The sequence below is a fragment of the Perca flavescens genome, chromosome 4, assembly GCF_004354835.1.
Source record: "Perca flavescens isolate YP-PL-M2 chromosome 4, PFLA_1.0, whole genome shotgun sequence".
Taxonomy (NCBI): Eukaryota; Metazoa; Chordata; class Actinopteri; order Perciformes; family Percidae; genus Perca; species Perca flavescens.
The window spans coordinates 18911242-18933684 of NC_041334.1; the positions used below are offsets into that span (position 1 = coordinate 18911242).

General features: G+C 39.2%; 3 protein-coding genes across 4 annotated transcripts; all 3 read left to right on the forward strand.

The window, feature by feature from the left end:
- The first annotated feature begins 649 nt into the window (after positions 1 to 649).
- On the forward strand, positions 650 to 4096 carry tubb1 (tubulin, beta 1 class VI). The gene is made up of 4 exons (XM_028576644.1): positions 650 to 733; positions 1630 to 1738; positions 1946 to 2056; positions 2520 to 4096. The coding sequence occupies exons 1-4, from the start codon at positions 677 to 679 to the stop codon at positions 3656 to 3658; spliced, it is 1416 nt and encodes a 471-aa protein (XP_028432445.1). The 5' UTR covers positions 650 to 676; the 3' UTR covers positions 3659 to 4096.
- Positions 4097 to 5433: 1337 nt separating this feature from the next.
- prelid3b (PRELI domain containing 3) lies at positions 5434 to 12899 on the forward strand. Its single transcript, XM_028576696.1, has 6 exons — positions 5434 to 5616; positions 7533 to 7701; positions 9155 to 9244; positions 9603 to 9673; positions 9777 to 9879; positions 11593 to 12899. The coding sequence occupies exons 1-6, from the start codon at positions 5585 to 5587 to the stop codon at positions 11707 to 11709; spliced, it is 582 nt and encodes a 193-aa protein (XP_028432497.1). The 5' UTR covers positions 5434 to 5584; the 3' UTR covers positions 11710 to 12899.
- Positions 12900 to 14017: 1118 nt separating this feature from the next.
- Positions 14018 to 20490, forward strand: aurka (aurora kinase A). 2 transcript variants are annotated; one of them, XM_028575526.1, is made up of 9 exons: positions 14018 to 14311; positions 14961 to 15047; positions 16327 to 16660; positions 16738 to 16780; positions 16876 to 17067; positions 17973 to 18111; positions 18377 to 18525; positions 19103 to 19277; positions 19451 to 20490. In XM_028575526.1, the coding sequence occupies exons 2-9, from the start codon at positions 14985 to 14987 to the stop codon at positions 19631 to 19633; spliced, it is 1278 nt and encodes a 425-aa protein (XP_028431327.1). In that variant the 5' UTR covers positions 14018 to 14311; positions 14961 to 14984; the 3' UTR covers positions 19634 to 20490. The 2 variants fall into 2 exon arrangements, with proteins under 2 accessions (XP_028431327.1, XP_028431326.1); XM_028575525.1 differs by having other exon boundaries at positions 14982 to 15047.
- Positions 20491 to 22443: the final 1953 nt, after the last annotated feature.

Sequence of the window (22443 nt, forward strand, 5' to 3'; positions counted from 1 at the left end):
ATTGTTTCTATATTTTTGTTTAACACTATTCCTTTGTGTCAGACATGGTATAACATGTTTGTATTTGTGTGTATATAGTAGTGGGTTTATCTGGCTAGTGTCAGATAACATCCATTTGTTTTAGCTCCATTAATATCAGGTATATGGCCTAATATTACAGTAATGTAGCACAAATGGATGTTATCTGACACTAGCCAGAGAAACTCACTGCTTCCATTCATCTTCTCTTCACTTCCTTCCTGTTTTTGCTCACTGGTACAGCTCACAGATGTGTTTGAGCCACATAAAGCCAATATAATAATGTTGTTTTGTCATTATTGCTCCAACTGTTTTCTTCTGCAGCAGTTGATAATTCATTAATGTATGATATACAGTATTAACAAAAGAGATAATATGAAGTTTGTTAAAGTTTGCACAGTTTTACACAATTACCAGGTCTTTTCCATTCCTTAGGCCTATCTAGCCTAAAGAGTATAAAAGTATGGCAGACCCCCCTAAAAATAATTTATTTGTTTATTATTATTCTGCTAAGTTCATAGTTAGTAAAATATTATTGACTAAGGTGACTCCCTGACATCACTGATGACATCATTCCTGGTGCTGTATAAAAGACTGGTTCGAAGACCAAAGCCTATCAGAGACCCTCAGACGCTCTTTATACTGTAGCCCGATCATCATGCGTGAAATTGTACATCTGCAAATTGGACAATGCGGCAACCAGATCGGCTCAAAGGTAAAAAATAAATAAATAAAATACTTCTTCACTGTTAAAGTTATAATGTGGGTGATTGAACGTTATTGAATTGTGAATTGTTAGAAAGACAATTACCTTTTTTGTTACGCTAGCTGAGATAAAATGAGGAAATGTTTTAATGTAAGTATTTAAGATTATATTTAATGTACAGTATGTCTAAAATTATATATATTCTTATTTTTTTTATTTATTACTTTTTAAAAAGATGCTGCATATTTTTGACATGCACTGTTCCTTTGCATGGTGCCACAAACAGTTGTGAGTGACACAGGGATGATTGACAGGGTGTACACTGTCAAGCATTCAAGGAAAAGATAAGGGCAAAAGCGAGGCTGGCATGGGTGGGACATTTTTTATCATTGCTAACACAAAGCAAGAGAGAGGAACTACAAGATAATACAGAAAGTAACATATTATGCTGCTTGACATTGTATGAGAATCAGTAATCAAGTAGTTATTCTGTGAAGTATATTTATTATTTTATCATGCACATCAGATATTCTTAATCTGGTCAGAACAAGTGCCACAGATTAATAAATTGGGATGCATTTTAACATGTATTTATCTGAGAAAGAGTCAGGGTAAGCATAGTTTTTGCCGCCATACACTGACTGAATAGGTACACACAGATAAAACAATTATACTTATGCCCAACTGCATATAAAATCTCCATATAAGCAACCATATAAACACATAGAGGTGAAAAGTGTGAAACCACAGAAAGATAATTGTCTGATATTTGCTGTGCATTAATAATCTGAAAAATTCTTTCATCTCTTAAACAGCTAAACTCTTACAGTTATATCTTATTATTATTGTTATTTTACGTTAATCTGTTGATGTTATTATGTTGATTTCCCACTTTGTCTTTCTAGTTTTGGGAAGTAATCAGTGAAGAACATGGGCTCAATGAAACAGGCATCTATGAGGGAGACAGCAACCTCCAACTGGAGAGGGTCAATGTCTACTTCAATGAGGCACATGGTAAGAAGAGGTTACTGTACATACACTGTTCATTTAACAGCCGACACTTATTCAGTTTATTCCATGAGCATAGTGGTTTATCACTTACCAATTCTTATTTTTAAATAATACTGTTTTTAAACTTTGACACAAAAGAGTGAGGACCTACGTAAGTTCAGGATGCACATTTCCAGATATTTAAGTAATTAATTTACATTCTGTTTGCAGGCGGTAAATATGTCCCCAGGGCCCTGCTTGTTGACCTGGAGCCTGGTACGATGGACAGTGTAAGAGGAAGCCGCATCGGGGCTCTTTTTAGGCCAGACAACTTCATCCACGGTGAGACAAATAACGAAACAGTCATACTGGGGAATACCTGCTACAACTGTCTTGCTTTTATGGCTTATTTGAAGGCATTTTTTATTAATATGTGAAAAAGGAAAGACACAACTAAACTATAAACACTCGCGGTAGAGCTGTATTTGATGCTTTGGTGCCTCTGAACTGGTGTAAAATGTTTCATAAATCTCAGAGCGGAGGATAATGTCAACACGTAAAAGAACACATAATGTGTCAAATTGAAAAAAAAAAACATCACCTAATTTGGACTTGCAAGTATTTAACCAAAGAGAAGAGGAAACATATTAACTGGCAACATACAATTGAGATCTTAATTCAACGCAACATTCCACTTATAAAGAAGAGGCGCAACTTTCTTTTATATTTTCATTTTTGCAATAGGTGTTTATATGTCTAATTTTATTGAAAAGTGAGAGGATTTTTATTTATTTTGGTGTAACAGGGAACTCAGGAGCTGGGAATAACTGGGCAAAGGGCCACTACACAGAGGGAGCGGAGCTGGTGGAGCAGGTGATTGACAGAGTGAGGAACGAGAGTGAAAGCTGTGATTGCCTGCAGGGCTTCCAGCTGGTTCACTCACTGGGGGGTGGCACCGGCTCTGGCATGGGAACCCTCATCATCAACAAGATCCGAGAGGAGTACCCTGACCGCATCATGAACACCTTCAGTGTCATGCCCTCCCCTAAAGTCTCTGACACAGTGGTGGAACCCTACAATGCCACCCTGTCAGTCCACCAGCTCCTGGAGAACACAGACGAGACCTTCTGCATAGACAATGAAGCCCTCTATGACATCTGTTTCCGCACGCTAAAACTGACCACGCCGACCTACGGGGACCTCAACCACCTGGTCTGCATGACCATGAGCGGGGTCACGACCTCTCTGAGATTCCCTGGACAGCTCAACGCAGACCTGAGAAAGCTGGCTGTCAACATGGTGCCTTTCCCTCGCCTCCACTTCTTCATGCCAGGCTTTGCCCCCCTGACGCCCCGTGGCAGCCAGCAGTATCGAGCCCTCACGGTGCCTGAGCTCACCCAGCAGATATTTGATGCCCGTAACATGATGACGGCGTGCGACCCAAGGAGGGGGCGGTACCTCACAGTTGCTGCCATCTTCCGTGGTCGGATGTCCACCAAACAGGTAGAAGAACAGATGCTTGCAATGCAGCTGAAAAATAGCAATTACTTTGTGGACTGGATCCCACATAACGTCAAGGTTGCCGTGTGTGACATCCCACCCCGAGGCCTCAAAATGTCCTCCACTTTCATCGGCAACAACACAGCCATTCAGGAGATATTCCGGCGTGTGGGCGAGCAGTTCTCCCTGATGTTCAAACGGAAGGCTTTTCTCCACTGGTATACAGGGGAAGGTATGGATGAAATGGAGTTCACTGAGGCAGAGAGCAACCTCAACGACCTGGTGTCAGAGTACCAGCAGTACCAAGATGCCACCGCTGATCTAGATTGGGAAGTGGAGGAGGAAGAAGTGGAGGGACCTGCATTACCAGCTACAGCAATGGTTCAGTCTAAGATGGAAGTTAAACTGGAAACAGTGACTGAAATGAGCAAAGATGCTGAGTAGAAGACGTATAGGGCATACAGTGTGGTGTGTATGTTTGACACCTTGTCGGAAAGGATATGGATAATATGTGGGATTGTTAGTCTGAAAAGGAAATTTTATTTTTTAGTTTAATTTAGGTATATATGGTTGATTTAGACAGCCTTTACTTGATAAAAGATGCTGTGACATATTTAAACAATAGTGCTTGTTGTCTTTTATATTCTTCAAATGACTTGTACGCTTTGCTTTTGAGAAGTTTTTTCTTTTATATTAAATATTTGAAAATTGTGGACATTGTGCATGTATATATAGATTTTTTTTATGTTACGCAAACTTTATATAATCCACAGCCATAAAAATGAAATTGTGATGTTAACACTGTTTGTCCAATATTTTCTTTCAGACCTACAGTAAATGTTGCATTGAGTTTATCTTAAGTTACGACAGACATTAAAAACAGTAAAAACAAAAATGATTTCTAAGGATTGAGCGTACATTTAATATAACACTAAAACACTACCAAAATACTTTCTCTTTCATTGAGTATTATCATTTGAACTTAAACTGGACTAAAAGTAACTAAACTCTGCTCCAGTGATAGGCAGTAGTTTCTGACAGCACAGTGACAGTGACAGCCGTTCAAGGCCGTCACGCAGTTTCCTACAACTGTTACGAGTCTGGGACATAGAGATTACACATAACTTGGCCAGAGTGTCTGCAATCTGAGATAAGCACACATGACGTGGGTATGTCTGCACAACTGCTCTTAAATCAACTACTCACACATATACACAAATAAAGATAATGTACTGCATGTAACCCACATCTGAATATTGGTTATGGTGACTCATGCAGTATTGGCTCACCGAGGCCAATCTGCTTAAAGTTACAATGTGGCAATGAGGTCAAAAGGGGATAGAAGCTCTAAACTCTAATATTATATATGCCAGGATAATATGCAACAAAATGTGACTAAAAAAATAGTTATCACTTTTGCCAATACTCACTTGATCCAGACAGACAGCATTAATAATGCTGTATCAAGTGTAACCACAGATTATTATATATGAGCTGTCATTCTCAGATAAACAGAATATAGGCTACTTCTATTGTATCTTTTTTTTAATTAAGTACATCACAAGGAAAAGCTAAGATTAAAAGAAAGTCTGATAAAGCAAGCATAACTAAAGCAGACACATGTTTTTTTTCCTGCTTGTCCTCCCTATCCTGTCAATCATCTCAAGACCTCTCTGATTCATGATGTCCCGACTCGCTGTTGACAATGTTGGAAAATCATCAAGGCTGGTTTCTGTAAATTATATTATAGAAATCTTAGCCTAACGTTATTCTCTACAGGCGGGTGTTAACAGCAGTGGTGAGTAAAAATGAATAACCCATTAAATATTGCACCTAAATATCCCACATTGACTACATATATTAGAGAAATACCCACATTTGCTATTATGCATAAAGATTTGACCATTGAGTTGATGCTGTTGCGTCAACAGCCCGCTGTCTCTCCTTCATTCAAGGTTGCAGAGAACGTTCAACCTTCACTGAGCTGAATTGTGCAACATAGTAAATGGCTGATATCCCCATACTGTAGTGGGTTAGTGAATAGGACATATTACTGCATGCTGTAGGTTAATTAGAAGAGCGATGTTCATATCTAGTTTTAGTCGTTCGTCAAGTGACGAATTAAATATAAAATAGGCCTATATTTCTCTCAGCTGTCCACACAGCGTCAGTGGACTAATGCGGCATGATGTAGACTAGCGGAAATGCGTAACTATAAAACACTCCCCATGTGACTGCTGTGGTACAGTGGGAGGGGACTTGCAGTTGTCCTGGTACACTGATTTCAGTCAGTGTGATTGAGTCTACCTCCCGGCTTATCTGCGCCTCGACTCCGGCATCAGTAGCATCTGTCAACTAGCTAGTTAAACCATGAAGATCTGGGCATCAGAGCACACATTTAAGTAAGTAGCCTAACGTTAAGTCTATTATTAAGATAGGTAAATTTCGTTTTAGTCCGGTGATGTGTTAGAGATGGTCCGGCGGTTCATTGTCTGGTTCTGCAGGCTTCGTGTTTAATCCGGTGAACACACACATGGTTTATGACAGAAAACTTTAACAAGAAAACGCTGCTAACTACTATACATATGTTAGTATGCTAACGTTAGTAGTAGAAGCTTACTAACTATAACGTCACATACGGTAGCCAGATTTCCCTCCAGTCAGTGGCTTTTTCTTTCAACGAAATATTGTATGAGGCACGCAGTAACGTACTTTTATTTTTTTTAAATAAATGTAAAAGCGTATGAAATGTGAATCAGGGATGCACGACTGTCGTTCCAGAAAAGCGTTGTCAAATTGTGTAACCAGCCGGTCAGGGCCAACCCCTCGCGCGGGTAGATGCTAGATCGCACCCAACTGCGGTCACACTTTAACTTCAACACCAGTCAGTTTATATTTTACATACACTCTTGGTAGCCGATGTTGTTAATCATTTCTCCCCAATTTCGGATCACATTAAATTGTGTAGTTTCTGATTTAGAAGCCTCATTGGTGATTTTGCTGCTATGCTAACAATCTTTCCACTGCTATATGTTAGAGCGGTCATGGAAACCTGTAATCTTGATTGCCGATGTTGTTTCTGTCTCTTCCATTTCGGATAACATTTCTTCAGGAACATGCCCAGGTGTGTAGTTTTCGGTTTAGAAGCCTTAATTGGTGATTTCTTACGGTAGAATTTGCCGCTATATACTCCGTACAGTCTGCCTGCAAAGACGGACGGGAAATTGACGCCTGCGCAGTATGCTCACGTGATGACGTCGACACATGTATCGGGTGCGATCTAGCATTTAATCCCAGCGCGCGACCTTTCCCCTACATTCCTTTTGCCGTGACTGCTTCGGTCTGCTTGCGTCACTTACATTGGCGCGTTCACGCGGTTCACGCGTCTCCGTGGCAACCTTCCACCTCTCAATGCCACTACCGAATAATCATTTTAGATGAGTCGAATGCATGGATGATGTAATAATAATACATCATTGCATTCGACTCATCTTTACATTACATTGCTATTTAAAAAAAAATTGCCTGATAGTAATGAGATTGTTGAATGAATTGTTGTGCCCTCAGCTCGGTTAATTTGCTAAAATTGTCACAAAAGTGGAAGTTAATGAGTTCAAATCCTTGTGAAAAATTGTAATTTTTACCAAATTCCCCCAATGGGGATCAGTAAAGGTGTATCTTATCTTATCTTAATATCTGTAATAATACTCCATCATAAGATAAAGTCCTGCATTGAGTAATGTTACCTGAGAAAAATGGCCCAACATGTAGGCTGGTATTCGCTAAGTTATGCATATTAATGGATTATTACCACTGCCACATTAATGCATTTTACTGTTGTAGTGGTTGGTCAAATTTTTTTCTACTATTTCATATGCCATAGGATAGTTTAATCTCTACCAATGCATCATATTTTATGAGATGATTGTATGTAAAGTTTGAATTTGTAAAGTATCTAGTAACTACAGCCCTCAGATAAATGTAATGGAGCCAAAATTACCAAATTTCCCTCTGAAATGTAGTGGAGAAGAAGTTCAAAGTACTATGAAATGGAAAGACTTAAGTAAAGGACAAATATGCCTACTTTGAAACTGTACTTGAAATACGTACAGTACATCAGTATTATTAACTAAGATTGTAGGGTATTCAGTTTTTATCATGAAAATAAGAAGTCCAGTTGGATATCACAGTTTTTTTTGTTTTCACTTTTGTCACTTTTAATCGTAAAGACATGTCTATAAACGCTTTAACTCAATGTCAGATTGTCAGTTAGTCAGTCTGTGCATTTGTATACTACTATATTACTTTTCTTCCACAGCCATCCTTGGGAGACAGTGACCAAGGCTGCTATGCAGAAGTATCCCAACCCCATGAACCCCAGTGTGATCGGAGTGGACGTTTTGGACAGAGGCATCGACAAACAGGGACGCCTCCACAGTAAAAGACTGCTTAGCACAGAGTGGGGTCTTCCATCCATAGTCAAATCTGTGAGTTTCAAATCCCAAACTGTGTCAGCAGTATAGGTCTGCAGTCTAGTCTTAAAAACCTCTGCAGTAGCTAGGGCTGCACAATTAATTGCAATTGTATCGAAATCGCAATATGGACTACTGCAATATCCAAATTGCAGAGAGGTGCAATATTTGTTAAAGGCAAAATATGTGTCAAACCATTCTGAATGAAGTGTTGTGGTGCTGCAGAGCCGTCTCGGCCTACACATCCCTATCCTACGGACTAAAGAAAATATCCTTTTTTTAAATATTATTTTTGGGTGAAAATGACAATAACGATACAAAAATGATCATTCCCTCTTATATCGTGAATCATATCGCAATCTTAATATCAGTCAACGTAATCGCAATTAGATATTTTCCTCATATCGTGAAGCCCTAGCAGTAACCTTGTAGTTTAACTGCTTTGGTCACACTTGAAATATACACATGACTCTAAATAAAAAACACATGACTTGACGTGGGAGATAGTGCAGGTTAATGCTTTCCAGCCTTCCGTGACCTATAGTCCCAAGGCTATTCCTGTCCAGGGGCAGCGGCAGCAGACTTGGTTGGTGACGAGCTCAGAGGCGAGTTCATGGCTGTGTGCCATGGCTCGTGTTGTCCAGGACACGCTAGTGCCATTTTTGTCATTGCTATGGCTCGTGTTGTACAAGACACGGTAGTGCCATTTTTGTCATTGCTGAAATGTAACCTACAACAGCATGTGATGTAACTTTCCATCTCTGTCTGCTGGGTTATCACTAGAGGTCACTAGAATAGAAAGCAGTGACGGAGGCCTCTGGATTTCTGCAACAGGCCATTTGAACTTACATCATGTGTTAGCCTATGTAAACGTTGGCTAATCAGTGTCTGAGAAAGGGCTCGTCGTCAGTGACATCTATGAATAGCAGCCCCTTTAATTCCAAGGACAGTCTATAACACAGAGCGCAACCCTTAATCAGATTGTCTCAAAGCAAATCACTCCTGAGCCTCAGTGTGTGAGTGTAAACTAGATGCAGCGTGTCTTTCTGCAGCGCCAATTTCCCTCTGTACTCTTTGTGAAGGAAAAAAAAAATCACTCTTTTATCATTGATAAATGACAGAAACCCCTGTATTACATTGCAACTCAAGCTAGCACAGATGCTTGTCTATAAGTGGGGTAGTACATCAGATTCATACAGATACAGAAATCTTTATTTTTTTTAATTTTACCTTTCATAAAGGTAAACAGATGATTTGTGTATGAACTGCATACAGGACAAAACGCTTTGTCTACTTGTGTCACAACAATAAACAAATGAGTAACTCAATAAATAAATGAATAAATAAAGTTACCATTTTGAAAAAATGAAAATGCTGCACAAAAAAAGAACATTGATTGAGTAACATCTACAATTTTTAGCAGTTCATTTCACTTTGTAGTAAAGTGTGCTTCTTTCTTTGTCTTCAGATCATTGGTAACTCTCGAACATACACGTATGTTCAGGAGCACACGGTTGTGGATCCCAAAGAGAAGATTTTTGAACTTCAGTCCTCAAATGTGAGTACTAATGACACAACACATCCATCAACACCCTCCTCTGGCACCTTTGGGTTAATGTTGAAATCAATCAATCTGGTAGTGTGGCTCATGAAACCTTTTTATCTGTCCACAAAACCCTTTTTTTAATATGTCAACCAAACACACCCATCTAAGTCTGAACACACATAAGCTTAATATTAATGCTGAAATCTCTCTGGAATGAAGCCTTGGTTGTTCCACCGGTCGATAACTTACGTTTCAACAATTGAGGTTTGTAATGCTGTTTTGAGACTTGTCTGACAGCTCTTGCTGTAGGCTGTGGTACTGTACAAACATTTTATACAGTATCTTAACAATATTACTATTTCCTCTGCAGATTAATTTCACAAACCTGGTGTCTGTGGATGAAAAGTTAACATACAAACCACATCCTGAGGATAAAGACAAGTACGTTTTTACATAGCGGTTATTTTTACTGAAGAATCATGGATTTCTGAAGCCATTTGACCATTTTGACCATGATTTTTTTGTAACCCTCTTTTAACACTAGAACAATACTGACCCAGGAGGCGATCATCTCTGTAAAAGGAGTCAGTCTCAGCAGTTACTTGGAGGGAGTTATGGCGAGCACAATCTCTGTTAACGCTGGAAAGGTAAGAGATCTCTTAAAACTGTCTTACAGGTAGGACCCAATGCATGAGGCCCTTTTCTGGTAGTTCCCAATATGACAAATGTTAAACTAAATATCTGACTGATTATTTTTTGGGTCCTGCACTTTAAATTACATTAATTATCATCTTTGCCCAATTGACAAATGTGGCTTAAGACAGGCCTGTTTTTTTTTTTATTTACTTACTTTTTAAGTGTCAGTTGTGAGCAGTTCAGCCAAGGAGTAACTTGTCCTTTTCAGATTGTTTTATTTTAATGGATGTTTACACGCCCTCAAATTGTAAAAAAAAAACATAAATAATATTTCACAAGAAAAAACAGACAATTTGAAAAAAGTCTGAAAAAATAAACAGAATTTTGTGTAACAGAATTATATTTTTTTTACAAGGCTGACGTACGCTCCTAACAAACTAGTTCATACAATGTTTTGTCCGTCCACATGTGAAGGCAAAAGAAAAGCCAGCTATCATGCTATCATAGAGACCACACAATAATCATTCAAAAAGGGATAACACACACACATAAACCTTAAAGATTGTCAGTAATTGTGTACCGGAACTTAGTATTAACAAGAAAACTTATATCATTATTGAGTACAACACACTAGTCATGTTTCCATCTAATTGTCAAGCGAATTTAAAGCAAACTTTAAAAAAAAAAGGAAAAAGGTAATTAGAAGCGTTTCAATCAGTTGGTTTAGAGCGAATAAACTAGTTGACGTTACGCATGTTTGTAGATTGCAAACCGGCTTGCTAAATCAAAGAGTTTAGAAGCTAAGTTCTTTGGCTAAATGGAGAGAGGTAGCATTGTACAAGTTGGCTACCTGTGCAGAATACAGGGTTGTGGCAGAGACATTTGGTGTCAATAAGACAACCGTACACCGCTGTATACGCGGTGTGCAAGGCCATACGATTCAAGCTGTTGAACCAATTCGTCCATTTACCCGACGTGGCTGAGGCACCGGCTATAGCGCACCGCAACTCCACTACGCTTCTTGTGCCTCAAGTGTACGGCGTACTGTGTATTCCGATCCTTCCCCCATCCGATGGATACCGGGACTATTATCATTGGAGTTGATGTTCGCTACAACACAAGTTATTCGTCAAAACTGTTTCCATCTCCCATTTTGCGCATTAACTCTTAAAACTCTTAAACCACCTCAAGCGAGCGTAAAAACTTATTTTGCGAATTTGAGGACAAATTTTTCAGAATTTTACCGTTTCCGTCAACATTTTGTAATGCGATACTTCAAAATGCACATAAAAATACGTTGATGGAAAGATGACTACAGGGATTAAGGAGCATAATTATAAAGAATCTTTCCTAAAATGGCTTTATGGGGTTGCACTTTGTTTGTACATACAAAAAGTGATGGAAGTAGTGTGAAATATGAGAAAACGACATGTCCAAACCCTGGATACTTTCTCATCTCCACACTGCAATTACTGCATGAAGTGTACGTGCTTGTTTGATTACAGAAAGTTTCAGAAATTGTTGGACTTTGTCCTCACAAATTTGACATCTAAAAGGTGGGAGGTGGAGGTGGGTTGCATATGCTGTTCGACAATCCCACAAGCACTTTGCCCTTTACCCCTTAAATCATCCTGTTTATTATTTTAGTCATTTGTCTATTCAGTTTGATGTAATTCTCTTTATAGTCACTCCTATGGACTAATGCTTTATTTGTTCTTGATCAGGGCCGTGAAGCCATGGAGTGGGTAATCAGGCGCCTAAATGCAGAGATCGAGGAGCTGGCAGCCGCAGCACGCGGGACCATACGGACCCCTATGGCCGCTGCAGTCACTGAGAAATGACACCTGCCTTTCTTTTGCAGCAGCGTCTGAGAGAAACTTCACAACAGTCCAACCAGCCTCTCTTTATGATGCTCTGATGCCGTTTTGGTGCTCTGGATCTTATATACTTTACTATCTACATTAGATTGACTGAAGTTTAAACACCACTGTTATCTGTGGGGTTAGAAACATATAGCAAAGAGGTATTCAAGGCACTGGATGAATTGAAAACACAAGAAAAGTGCCAAAGCAGACACCTCACTTTTGGTCCAGCACCCTTTGCCAGCTGTGTTTTCATCTTGCAAATGACCTCAGAAGTGTCCACTGACATTAACTCTCTTATTACAGCGATAGAGTCATAAGAAAACAAAGTTATGGAGAGATGTATAGGCGTTACTGTTGAGACACAATGGCAGAAAACAATGTGTGGTTTAGGCAGGAGTCGAGTGTAATGGGGTACATGGAAGGGGTTTCGGGTGTCAAGATTGTAAATGAACATCGACAGTGACACGCCAATAAAATGTTTCAATGTCAGGTTTAGTTCTGTTAAGGAGCCATCGCCAAACAACGTTTTCTACTGGGACCTCAGTTAAAACAAGACACTGCACCAGGCAACGTATGTAAGCCTGAATATAAACTGTATTTTGTAATTATGTGATAACTAATATTGTTGGTATTTAAGTGAAATGTAGGATCAATATATTTACCATATTTATGTTTTTTAAGTAATGGAGAAGACCTTCTCAAATGCTGTGTTAGTATAACTCCAACAGTTTTATCAATACGCACGAGACTGTTCTTAATAACACAGTCCTCTCAGCACGTCCTGTCAGTGTGAAGGCTGAAACCATGGCTTTTACTTTTATGTGCACTTACAAAATAGTTATTTTAACTAAGAAAAGCTGCCACATATGCTGATGATGCTGAATGTTTTGGTATCGCTGTTTGAGAGACAATTGGCATTTGAGAAGGTCTTTCTAAATGTGACAGCAGTGTGGTGATGGAGAAAGATTTAGTTTCTTTAATATATATTTTTTTACCTGTAACAGGAATATTTATTAAGAGAAGTAGTGAGTTGAAAAAAATATCATATCATGCTTAGTTAGGAATTGTAATTTGTGCATTTTTGTCTAGGTGCCCACTGAAAAACAAATGGTGTTACCAACGGCAGAATGTGGCAATAAAATGAAAATATTTTAACCTGTTTAATAGAAGATCTTTGCCAGTAATTCTTCAAATTAGGTCCTACAATAAAAAGGCCTGGTTACTGTTAAGGAGGAAATCAAATAATTTCAGAAAATTAAATGTTCCGTTTTTGAGTTAGCATTTAATGTAAGAAATATTTAACATGGAGTGGATATTCATAAAAAAAAATATTATTTTCAAGTAGCAATATGGTCTATGTGAAAACATAGTATGTCAACTGCATATGATTCTGTGAAATAATAGCTTCAGTAGTTGCCTTTGGGAGGCTCAGTCAAGAGATTCTCAATAAATGCATTCCAAAAGTCATTATTAACTGAGGGGTGTGAAGGTATGCTCCTCAGGTGCTCCTCTATATTATTAGTCTACAAACCTACAGTAGGTGTCGGCCAGTACATCTGCACTCATCTAATGTTAGTCACTTTCTATGAATTGTTACATGCTGCCACGCTGTGGCCAAATGCTAGACTTGCAATTTCATATCGAGAAGTAGTGTAAAAAATTGTATAATGCCGATTATATGTTGCTGTTTTAAAGTTACTGGCAGGAGAAAAACAAAAGTGTGATGTCATGTGAATGGTTGAAAATATAGTTATTTGAATTATTAACTGTACGATGTGTGCCATTCCTTTTTCTTTATTTGTGTTAAGTGCATTTTGTATAAAAATATGACTACTGAAATACACACACCTCCTGAAACGTTACCTTACGTTAGCTTAGCCTACATTACGGCGCATACTTATGGATTGGACATTATCCAGGTGTTGGCCAGTTTGCAGCAGCTGTATCAGTCTCTTAATGTGACTATAGCCCACTTTGAATTAACTAAAAAGGTATGTATAAAGGCTTTAGGCCACCCTACACGTTATTTTAGGCCCAGTTAATTTTATACAATACATGTAGTAGGGGGGTCCCCATAGCATAATAGGTCCCTGCTCCGTCTTTCGTTCAGTTAAAGGGTCCTTGGCTAGAGCTCAGCCTTGTCTGCTGCTGCCCTCTGCTGTTTGGGAGGATTCCCTCTGACGTGACGCTACAGCCCGCGTAAGCCAATGGTGAGCGAGCACAGAGCATTCTCTCAGCCAATCGGAGGCGGTGGTGTACTTAAAGGTTTTGAACAGAGGGACGTTTGAAATCAAACAAGCAGTGTTTGGGGAAGTGTTAGCCACCCATATTTGAAGTTGCATACGAATGACTTTATAGTTCGATCCGTGTTTATCTGATTTTAGCTCCGCACAACATTGAACCGGCTTTTGAAAGGAGTCTCCTGTTAACGTTGCGCTGAATATTTTTGTAACGTTTGCCACAAATAACAATTAACCGAGGTAACTTTAACCACTAACGTTAGCTAGCGAGGGTGAAGCTTTCTGCTTGAGAGCTAACGGGGACGTTGCTCTCGGTCGTTGTACAATAGCATATTTAGGTAAGTAAAGTTATCTTATACTTATCAATAGTATTGTTTTGGATGCTATGGTTAGCAAAAAGCGAATGTTAGCTTAGCTCTTAATTTCACGTTCTAGCTAGCTAGTCTATAACGCACGGTAAAGTTCATAGCTATATGGGTAAAGTTAGCCACGCGATGCCCCATGCTAACGTAACATTTAACGTCTCCGGCAGCGTGAATTTCCAGGTCTGGATATGTTAGCTAGCTACGTTATAGAAAAGACCGTATGAAAAAAAAAATAATAATACATATTTGTTTCCAGACTATTGCTACAGCATGGAGCAGGCGGCAATTGTGAGCCATAACCTTGAAGGGCAAAATCTATTTCGTCTTCTAACGTTACCGAGAAGTCTAGCTAGTAAAGTACTAGTAAAGTTTGAAAAGTATGACATTTTTAAATGGAAAATGTGTGGGAACCATTGTGATAATAACACCAGCAGTTAATGTTCATTTCGTACATTGAAACGATGTAGCTGAAGAAAAAATTATCCTAGAGTGTCTAACTACGGTTTAATAACTAACGTTACTATATTTGTGTTAGTGACTTGACCTTTTGGTTGGTTGTTGTTGTTGTTGTTGCTCTAAACCCTATACTAAGTGTTTATGATTTGCTTGATTCCAATTGAAGCAACCTTACAAATTCTTCCAGAAAATGGAGTCTTCTGCCAGGTTTAAACTGACAAAGGACATGAAAATTCCAAGGCCCGAAGTGAAGGTGAGGCATACCATATTACCATAACTATACAATTGTGGGAAAAATGTAAAATCACTGCTGACTTTTCTGAGCTTTTGTCATTGTATGTTGACGTTGATACGTTAAGCTTCCAACTTAAAATTATAGTGCACACCACAGTCTCTGCACACTTTACAGGTATAAAATGATAAACACCAGATCCATGGCTATGAGCAGGCATGCACATACAGGCAGAAACCCAAACGTATAGCTATACAGTTGAGTGTTAATAGAACAGAATTGGGGGTTTAGGATTTAAGAGCCAATACAAATGTTACCGGGATTGGGTTAACTACTTGTCAAAGAAGAATCCATTGAGTGTTTTAACCAGCTAATAAAATGGTTAGGGACCAAAGCACATAGAGAAAAGATGGGAGGCTTCATTGTTATTAGGGCTGTGTATTGGCAAGAATCTGGCGATACGATGTGTATCACGATTCAATATATTGCAATATATTTCAATACTGTGCGTAAGGTGATATATTTGGATTTTTTTTTTTTTTTTTTTTTTTAAAGTATCATTTTAGAAAAACTAGAGATTTTTTTTTAATCAGACCACACTTGCAATTTAAATTTTTTTATTTATTTAAAGAATGTCCACTGTAGTGGACAACAGGATCATTTGAGTACAAAAACAGACAATTTTGGTAGAAGTGGAGTCATTATTTACATGAAGATAGTCCTGATGTCCACTATAATTGACATTCATAAAATGGCAAATTTTTCAAAAGATACATAATGTAGTTTCTATCAGAACTCAATATATGATTCCTAACACCGTAATGAACAAGAAAATGTATGATTATCATAGTAACAAAACCATAGACAAACAATATTTGACTCATCTCTTATCTTTCCATAAAATGTGCTTGTTCCTATGCTGTCCATTTTGGATTGAAAGATAGAGGCGGTTCCCGGCCTCCCAGCCAATCAAATAACACATCACTGAAAAGCCCAGGATGTCCTCTGTACAGTACAGCAGGAATTAAGAGACTTGCACAAAAGATTCCAAGGAGAGGAATGAAACTCAAATGTCCACTACAGTGGACATAAGTCAATGGGCTGGGTCTCAGGAAACACAACATAAATGTGAACCACTGTCTTACATGAATATTTTTGCAAGTAAACTAAAAAAAATCAATATGGCATTTTTGAAAATCAATACAGTATTGCAAAATAAAATATTGCGATACTCAAGTATATTGGATTTTTTTTTTTTTAAGAGCCAGTTTATTTAGTGTTTGATTATCTTTGATTGCAGACAAACGGTGATGGGCCTAAGCGGATTCCAGTGTCACAGCAGTCACAGATTGCTGTAGTTACACCAACTCCACATCATCGGGTTCTAGGTGTGTCAAATGGACCTCAGCGCATTCAACGGCCTATGAGCCACCAGAAACCAGCATCCCATACTTCTGTTGCTATCAAGTCCACACACCCCGCTAATCAGAATGTGAACCCTTCGACTCCTCATGATTCACCGCAGCCCAAACGTGTTTCTCAACAAAACCAACCAAAAACTCATGACGTGCGCAAGGTTAACCTGGAGCCGGCCAAACCACCAACAGAACCGGCAAAGCTGGAGAAGCCCCAAAGTAAGCATAATACAAAATGTGGACAAACCAATTGTGGGTGTTGGATCCTAAAATGTGATTTATTTATTTTTTGTTAGACAAACCTGCTGTGAAGGATTCTGCAAACACCTCTTCATCAGAGTATGTCTAAGTGTGATTCACTATACTTCTTTACATATGTAGTCTTTGGTAAGGTTAGAAATTGTGTTTAACTATGCACATTTCTGCTCACACAGCAAGCGGTGGAGCCTGGAGAATTTTGACATTGGCCGTCCCCTAGGAAAGGGTAAATTTGGCAATGTCTACATGGCCAGAGAGCGACAAAGTAGGTTCATCTTGGCCCTGAAGGTGCTCTTCAAGAAGCAGCTAGAGAAGGCCGGGGTGGAGCACCAGCTGAGGAGGGAAGTGGAGATCCAGTCTCACCTCAGGTAATGTTTTGTTTAAATTATGTGATGTAATGTCAAATATGAATCCTGACTGTAGTTGGGCTGACCAGAGGTCATCTTAATTATTACATTTTAAAGGGAGTTTGGTTGCTGCTAACCTGATATCTGAATCGCCGGCAAGGCAAACCTGCTTAGTTTTGTTGGCCGGTACGAGGTCGGTTACAAACCAACTCAAATGATATGGAGAGGGGAAAAAATGGAAAGGTCTAGTCAACTCAGCTCTCGGCAACCACTGCTACATAGTAGCAGAGAACTTTGCAATATTGACAGTAATTGCCACATGGAGTTGATGCTAAATACTGAAATATCCTAGACTGGGTAAACCCAGCCCAATCTGCCGGCGATTTGATTTCTCCCTGCAGCTCAGGCTGGAAACCTGTATGTTTTATATATACTGCTTCCGTTACAAATTTGCAGGAACCAATCACAAACTGGCTTATCCACCGGGCACGCTGTTGGCGGGTTTAACACGATGACGATAGAGAAGCGACTGCAAGCAGCTTCTTGTTTACATTCAACAAGCTGTCCACCGACGCACAGCACCCTATGCCAGCAATCTGTTGATGCTGCTGTCGCTGCTACGTCACCCGGATCGTTGGTCTGATTGGTTGAAGGACTATCCAATTGCGTACAGTCATTTGAACTATACCCGTTGATCACGCCTCTCGTGCAGTAGAAAATACAGAGCAGACCCCCCCAGACTAATGTTCAATCAAACTGAAGTTGTGGTTGTTTTTTGTGGGGGGAGGGTAAATTATGTGTCTTTTATAAATATGTTGGTTTGATGTGTAAAAGCTTCTGTGAAGCCGCTGGCTTCATTTAGTTCGCCTTTGCTCTTTTGAAATAGTTTGATACCCAGAATGCTCCTCTGCCTCGCTGTCCTGCAGGCACCCGAATATCTTGCGCCTCTACGGTTACTTCCATGATGCGTCTCGTGTGTATCTTATCCTGGAGTTTGCACCCAAGGGGGAACTGTACAGTGAGCTGCAGCGCTGTGGATGTTTTGATGAGGCCAGAAGTGCCACAGTAAGTGCCACTTAAAGTAAAATTTGAGTTGTCAAATATATACTTTTGCTATCAAACGAGCAATTGACATCACCAACTTAAACGCATGTATATTTTTATTCAGGGAAACTAATGCATTCATTTAAGTTGTATACTAATTCCATATACCAGTAAAGTCATGTTCAGTGGTTGAGTTTATTGAACGTTTCAAAGTTTGAGAGGATGCTGTCAAATACATTTGACCTGTGAGGCATGTTGTATTCACCATGGTTACGTGCTGTTCTAGTACATCATGGAGCTGGCCGATGCCCTCAACTATTGCCACTCCAAGAAGGTGATCCACAGGGACATCAAACCAGAGAACCTGTTACTTGGGGCCAACGGGGAGCTGAAGATTGCCGATTTTGGCTGGTCTGTTCACACACCCTCCTCCAGGTAATATGTGCTTTTGTACAAACAACACCTTTTTTGTTTTTAACCTTTTTTTTTAATGAAGTATTGAATCCGTAGAGCCTAGTAGTAGTGAAACTGTAGTATTGTAATGTGTTTTGTGTTGCATTTGCAATTGACTTGTTTGGCATCAGTGTCTGTGCTCATGTTAGACTTTTCAGACTGATCTCATGAAGTGGCGTATGTATGACATGCCAATTCGTATGCCGTTACTGGCGTGTTATCGAGATGCATACTCTCTTTTTAGTGTTTATCAACGCAGTTTGTCCTCCGTTGACTTCCTAAACCCAACCCAAGTGTGGCGTTTCCTAAACCAAACTGTAGCCTCGCGATAACACTCCACGTGGCTTTAGAATGTGGCGTGTATGTTTACTCTGTGACATTGCAGACTGCCTTCGGCTGTATATACAGCGTAGACATACATGCGGATAGCTCAAAATGCGTACAGATAACCCTCCGCTTTGCTTTAGGAAAGTGGCGTACATGTTTACGCGAAGTCATATCACGGTGCACTTTTGTCTAGACTCTGTTTTTCTTCATCCATTTCTCTTCCCGTGTTCAGGAGATCCACGCTGTGTGGAACGCTGGACTACTTGCCTCCTGAGATGATTGAGGGGAAAACTCATGATGAGAAAGTGGACCTGTGGAGTCTGGGCGTCCTTTGCTACGAGTTCCTGGTTGGAAGTCCCCCCTTTGAAACGAAAAGTCATGAGGAGACCTACCGCAAAATATCAAGGGTAAAGCATAGATGGCTAGACACCCCAACAACTGAAATACTGTATATTGTTGAGCCGCAAAGTTTCAGAACTGTCCCCTTTTTCATCCCACTTGAGTTTGGAGGCCTGCACTACAATTTTGTTTTATAATTGCTGTTTAATCTTTGTGCCGTTTTTTTGTCTTTATCATCCAGGTGGAGTACACTTACCCTGCACAGTCCACTATTAGTGCGGGAGCCAAAGACTTGGTTGCCAGGCTGCTGAAGCACAACCCCATGCACAGACTGTCCATCCAGGGAGTCCTGTCCCACCCCTGGTTGGTTGAGAGCGCCACCAAGAAACCCACCACCCTGAACAAGCAAGAATCCCCCCAGTGAGCCACTTTGTTCCCCTCCACCCAACACCTGAGGTCTGTACGTGCGAGGGCGGAGTAGTGCGGAACACATGCTGTACAAAGTGTGAAACATGAACACCAGTGTGCAACTGTTTATCAGAAGCTGCTTGTCTCACTATATTGACTACAAAATCACTGCATGTGGATGTTTGTCTGCAGGCATCTTAAGCCACTTTGTGGTTGTTGTTTTTTTTAAATCTTCTTATCCTTTTCTTTTCTTAACAGTGGCATTCTATTGCCTGTAAATATTTCACTATTTTTGTGTAATTATGAGAATTTTATTGACATTTTTCAAAAATGGTATTACTTGAAATAAAAGAACTAACTTTCGTGGATATATATCTTGGGGAAATTAAGCAGTGTGTGTGTGTGTGTATATATATATTTAAGTATGTTTGTCTTATGTGCATTTCAAGCTCTTGTAAATTGTCTTCAATACTTGATAAGCAAGACTTTGTACTATTATGTCCAATGAGCAGCATGCTTCCATCTCCCCCACCACCACCTTTTTTATGCTCTTCCAGTGTCATGCAGCCAGCAGATGGCGCCAGGATACTAGTGGAGTTAGATTGTTGGTTAGTATTAATTCCAGGGTCACCTCTTTCACTCAGTTAAATTTCTGCTACAATAAAATGTTGAACTATAAAGTTGGCAATTGAATAATTAAAGACTTGTATCCATAAGATTGCATTACAGATAAGTGAGGAATAGACATTGATATTTTTAAACAAGTCGAAGGGAATGTTCGTGATCAACTTAATTAGAGGCAGGGACTGAAATTTGTGTTAAGATTTGAACAAAACTAACAAATAATGAAATAAAGATATCTCGTTAAAACGACTACATGGTATCTCTCTAATGTCCATAATGCTGAGAGGCCTACTGCTGTACTGTTTCTGTTTGGAAGCAATAGCTCTCCTGTCCGGTAGGTGGCTCTCCCGGCATGATCATGTTTAGTAAAACTGTCGGAGTTGATTATAGGAGGAAATTCGTCTAATAACTTTGTTAGTGATCTTTAGAATTTATGAATTTGCGTGTGTGTGGCTAGTTTCTCCTTGGGCTCCAAGATGTTACGGATATGTTGACTATAAATTGTTGGCTTTTTATTATGAAATTGGCATAATTATTTCAGATAGGCTTGATTTAGTATATTGAACTAAAGTCTGGGTACCGTCTAACAAAACTATCGAATATGTTGATCTACTAATGGCCTCACTGTGCTTCTAGGCTGTTAATCCGGTGATCACATTAGAAATATGTTATCACGTTTCCCTTTCGTTGCATATGAGCTGGCTCTTTTTTAAGATGCTAGTAGTTTAAATTGGATATTCCATCCGCGCTATTTGTTTGCACCCGGGAGCTTGATGTTTCAACATCTGGAGATTAGCCCACTCAGAGAATGATGGTGTGTCCAGATGTCTGGGCAAAAAAAAAAAAATCAACACTGTGGATGAACAGGTCGACCATAAGGCCTGATGCTGCCTGCAGCAGAAAGTCTGTTGAGATGACTTTTTAATTTGAACATGCAGGGATGCAAGGCCCGGTGGAAAACGTGTGCTTTCACTTCATATATAGCCAGAACTCTAGAATATATAGCCTAGAAAAAGATGTTAGGATTTGATTAGACAGAGGAGGCCTGTCGACTCTCGCCCCCCTCTCACCATCACTGGGACACTGTATGGTTATTTGTTTCTAAGCCACTTGGCCTTCTCAATTTCGATTAAATCAAAAATGTAAATACGACTATATTCTTCATCATTTTCTGTCTTTTATTATAGAGAAAAAAATACATGTTCTGAACGTTTTTCGTTTTACATAAAACCACACACATTTTTACAATATAATTTCACTTATTTCTTTATTCTTTAATATTAATTTCACGATATATGATAACGACTTTGAGATATACATTCCATCTTTTTGTAACCACAATAACACACTACACATACGGTTTTATAACATTTCCACAGGACCCATTGGATTGCACGGAATGAAAAATGTCTGTATGCACATTTTCCTCTTCAATCTTTTTCTTTTTTAGATTTTCAGACACCGAATTTTCGTGTGTTGTCAAATGTAATGGGGAGGAAAAAAAGCATTATGGCAAATTGAGTGTGTAGGGTTTCAATATGGGTTCCCCATCTAGCTGAAATTTGGGCCAGGGTGTGGGCTTTGAATGTGTATCTCAGGTCAGGTGAATGTTGTTATTTAAAAGCTCAATAAAATATGGGAGAAAAAAATATCAAAGCATTAATACTTTCACGCAGGATAATCTAAATTTGAAGGAATTTTTCATTTCCATATCCCAGTTTTATTATGTTTTGTGTGTCTGAAATAGGCCGATCGTACATTCAATGCATAGTTTTTATAGCTGCTGTGTACTTTGATATTTTGCATTTCCAGTATTTTAAACTGCTCGGGGAAGGTCCAATTTCCTAATTTCTAACGAAACTTCGCTATTCTTTTACATATTCTATATGCACTCATATGTGTTTCTACTGCTGGTTATTGCCATTGTGTTATTTTTCCGTCTTGTGTGTCCACAGGCTTTTTCTGGACTTAACACCACATTCACTGCCCATAATCATATTGAAAATGACCTATAGAAGAAAGTAGCATTTCTATTTTTTTTCCTTTTAAAACTCGTCTTGAATCACATTATGCTGTCGAAAGTCTGTCCGTCACAAACTCGTATAGCGTTACATACAAGTGAAGACTCATGTGGGGAAGCACCACAAGAGCGACGGGAAAAAAAAAAACTGCCCTTTTTGCAATTTTGTTTAAGGTCAATAT

What these genes read in the sequence shown, in the direction of transcription:
- tubb1 (XM_028576644.1), top strand. Translation starts at nt 677, where the DNA reads ATGCGTGAAATTGTACATCTGCAAATTGGACAATGCGGCAACCAGATC. An exon ending in CTACTTCAATGAGGCACATG is followed by an intron (nt 1,739 to 1,945) that starts GTAAGAAGAGGT and finishes TTCTGTTTGCAG; the next exon opens with GCGGTAAATATGTCCCCAGG. An exon ending in GCCAGACAACTTCATCCACG is followed by an intron (nt 2,057 to 2,519) that starts GTGAGACAAATA and finishes TTGGTGTAACAG; the next exon opens with GGAACTCAGGAGCTGGGAAT.
- prelid3b (XM_028576696.1), top strand. Translation starts at nt 5,585, where the DNA reads ATGAAGATCTGGGCATCAGAGCACACATTTAA. An exon ending in TTGAACTTCAGTCCTCAAAT is followed by an intron (nt 9,245 to 9,602) that starts GTGAGTACTAAT and finishes TTTCCTCTGCAG; the next exon opens with ATTAATTTCACAAACCTGGT. An exon ending in TCTCTGTTAACGCTGGAAAG is followed by an intron (nt 9,880 to 11,592) that starts GTAAGAGATCTC and finishes GTTCTTGATCAG; the next exon opens with GGCCGTGAAGCCATGGAGTG.
- aurka (XM_028575526.1), top strand. Translation starts at nt 14,985, where the DNA reads ATGGAGTCTTCTGCCAGGTTTAAACTGACAAAGGACATGAAAATTCCA. An exon ending in AAAGCTGGAGAAGCCCCAAA is followed by an intron (nt 16,661 to 16,737) that starts GTAAGCATAATA and finishes ATTTTTTGTTAG; the next exon opens with ACAAACCTGCTGTGAAGGAT. An exon ending in GCAAACACCTCTTCATCAGA is followed by an intron (nt 16,781 to 16,875) that starts GTATGTCTAAGT and finishes CTGCTCACACAG; the next exon opens with CAAGCGGTGGAGCCTGGAGA.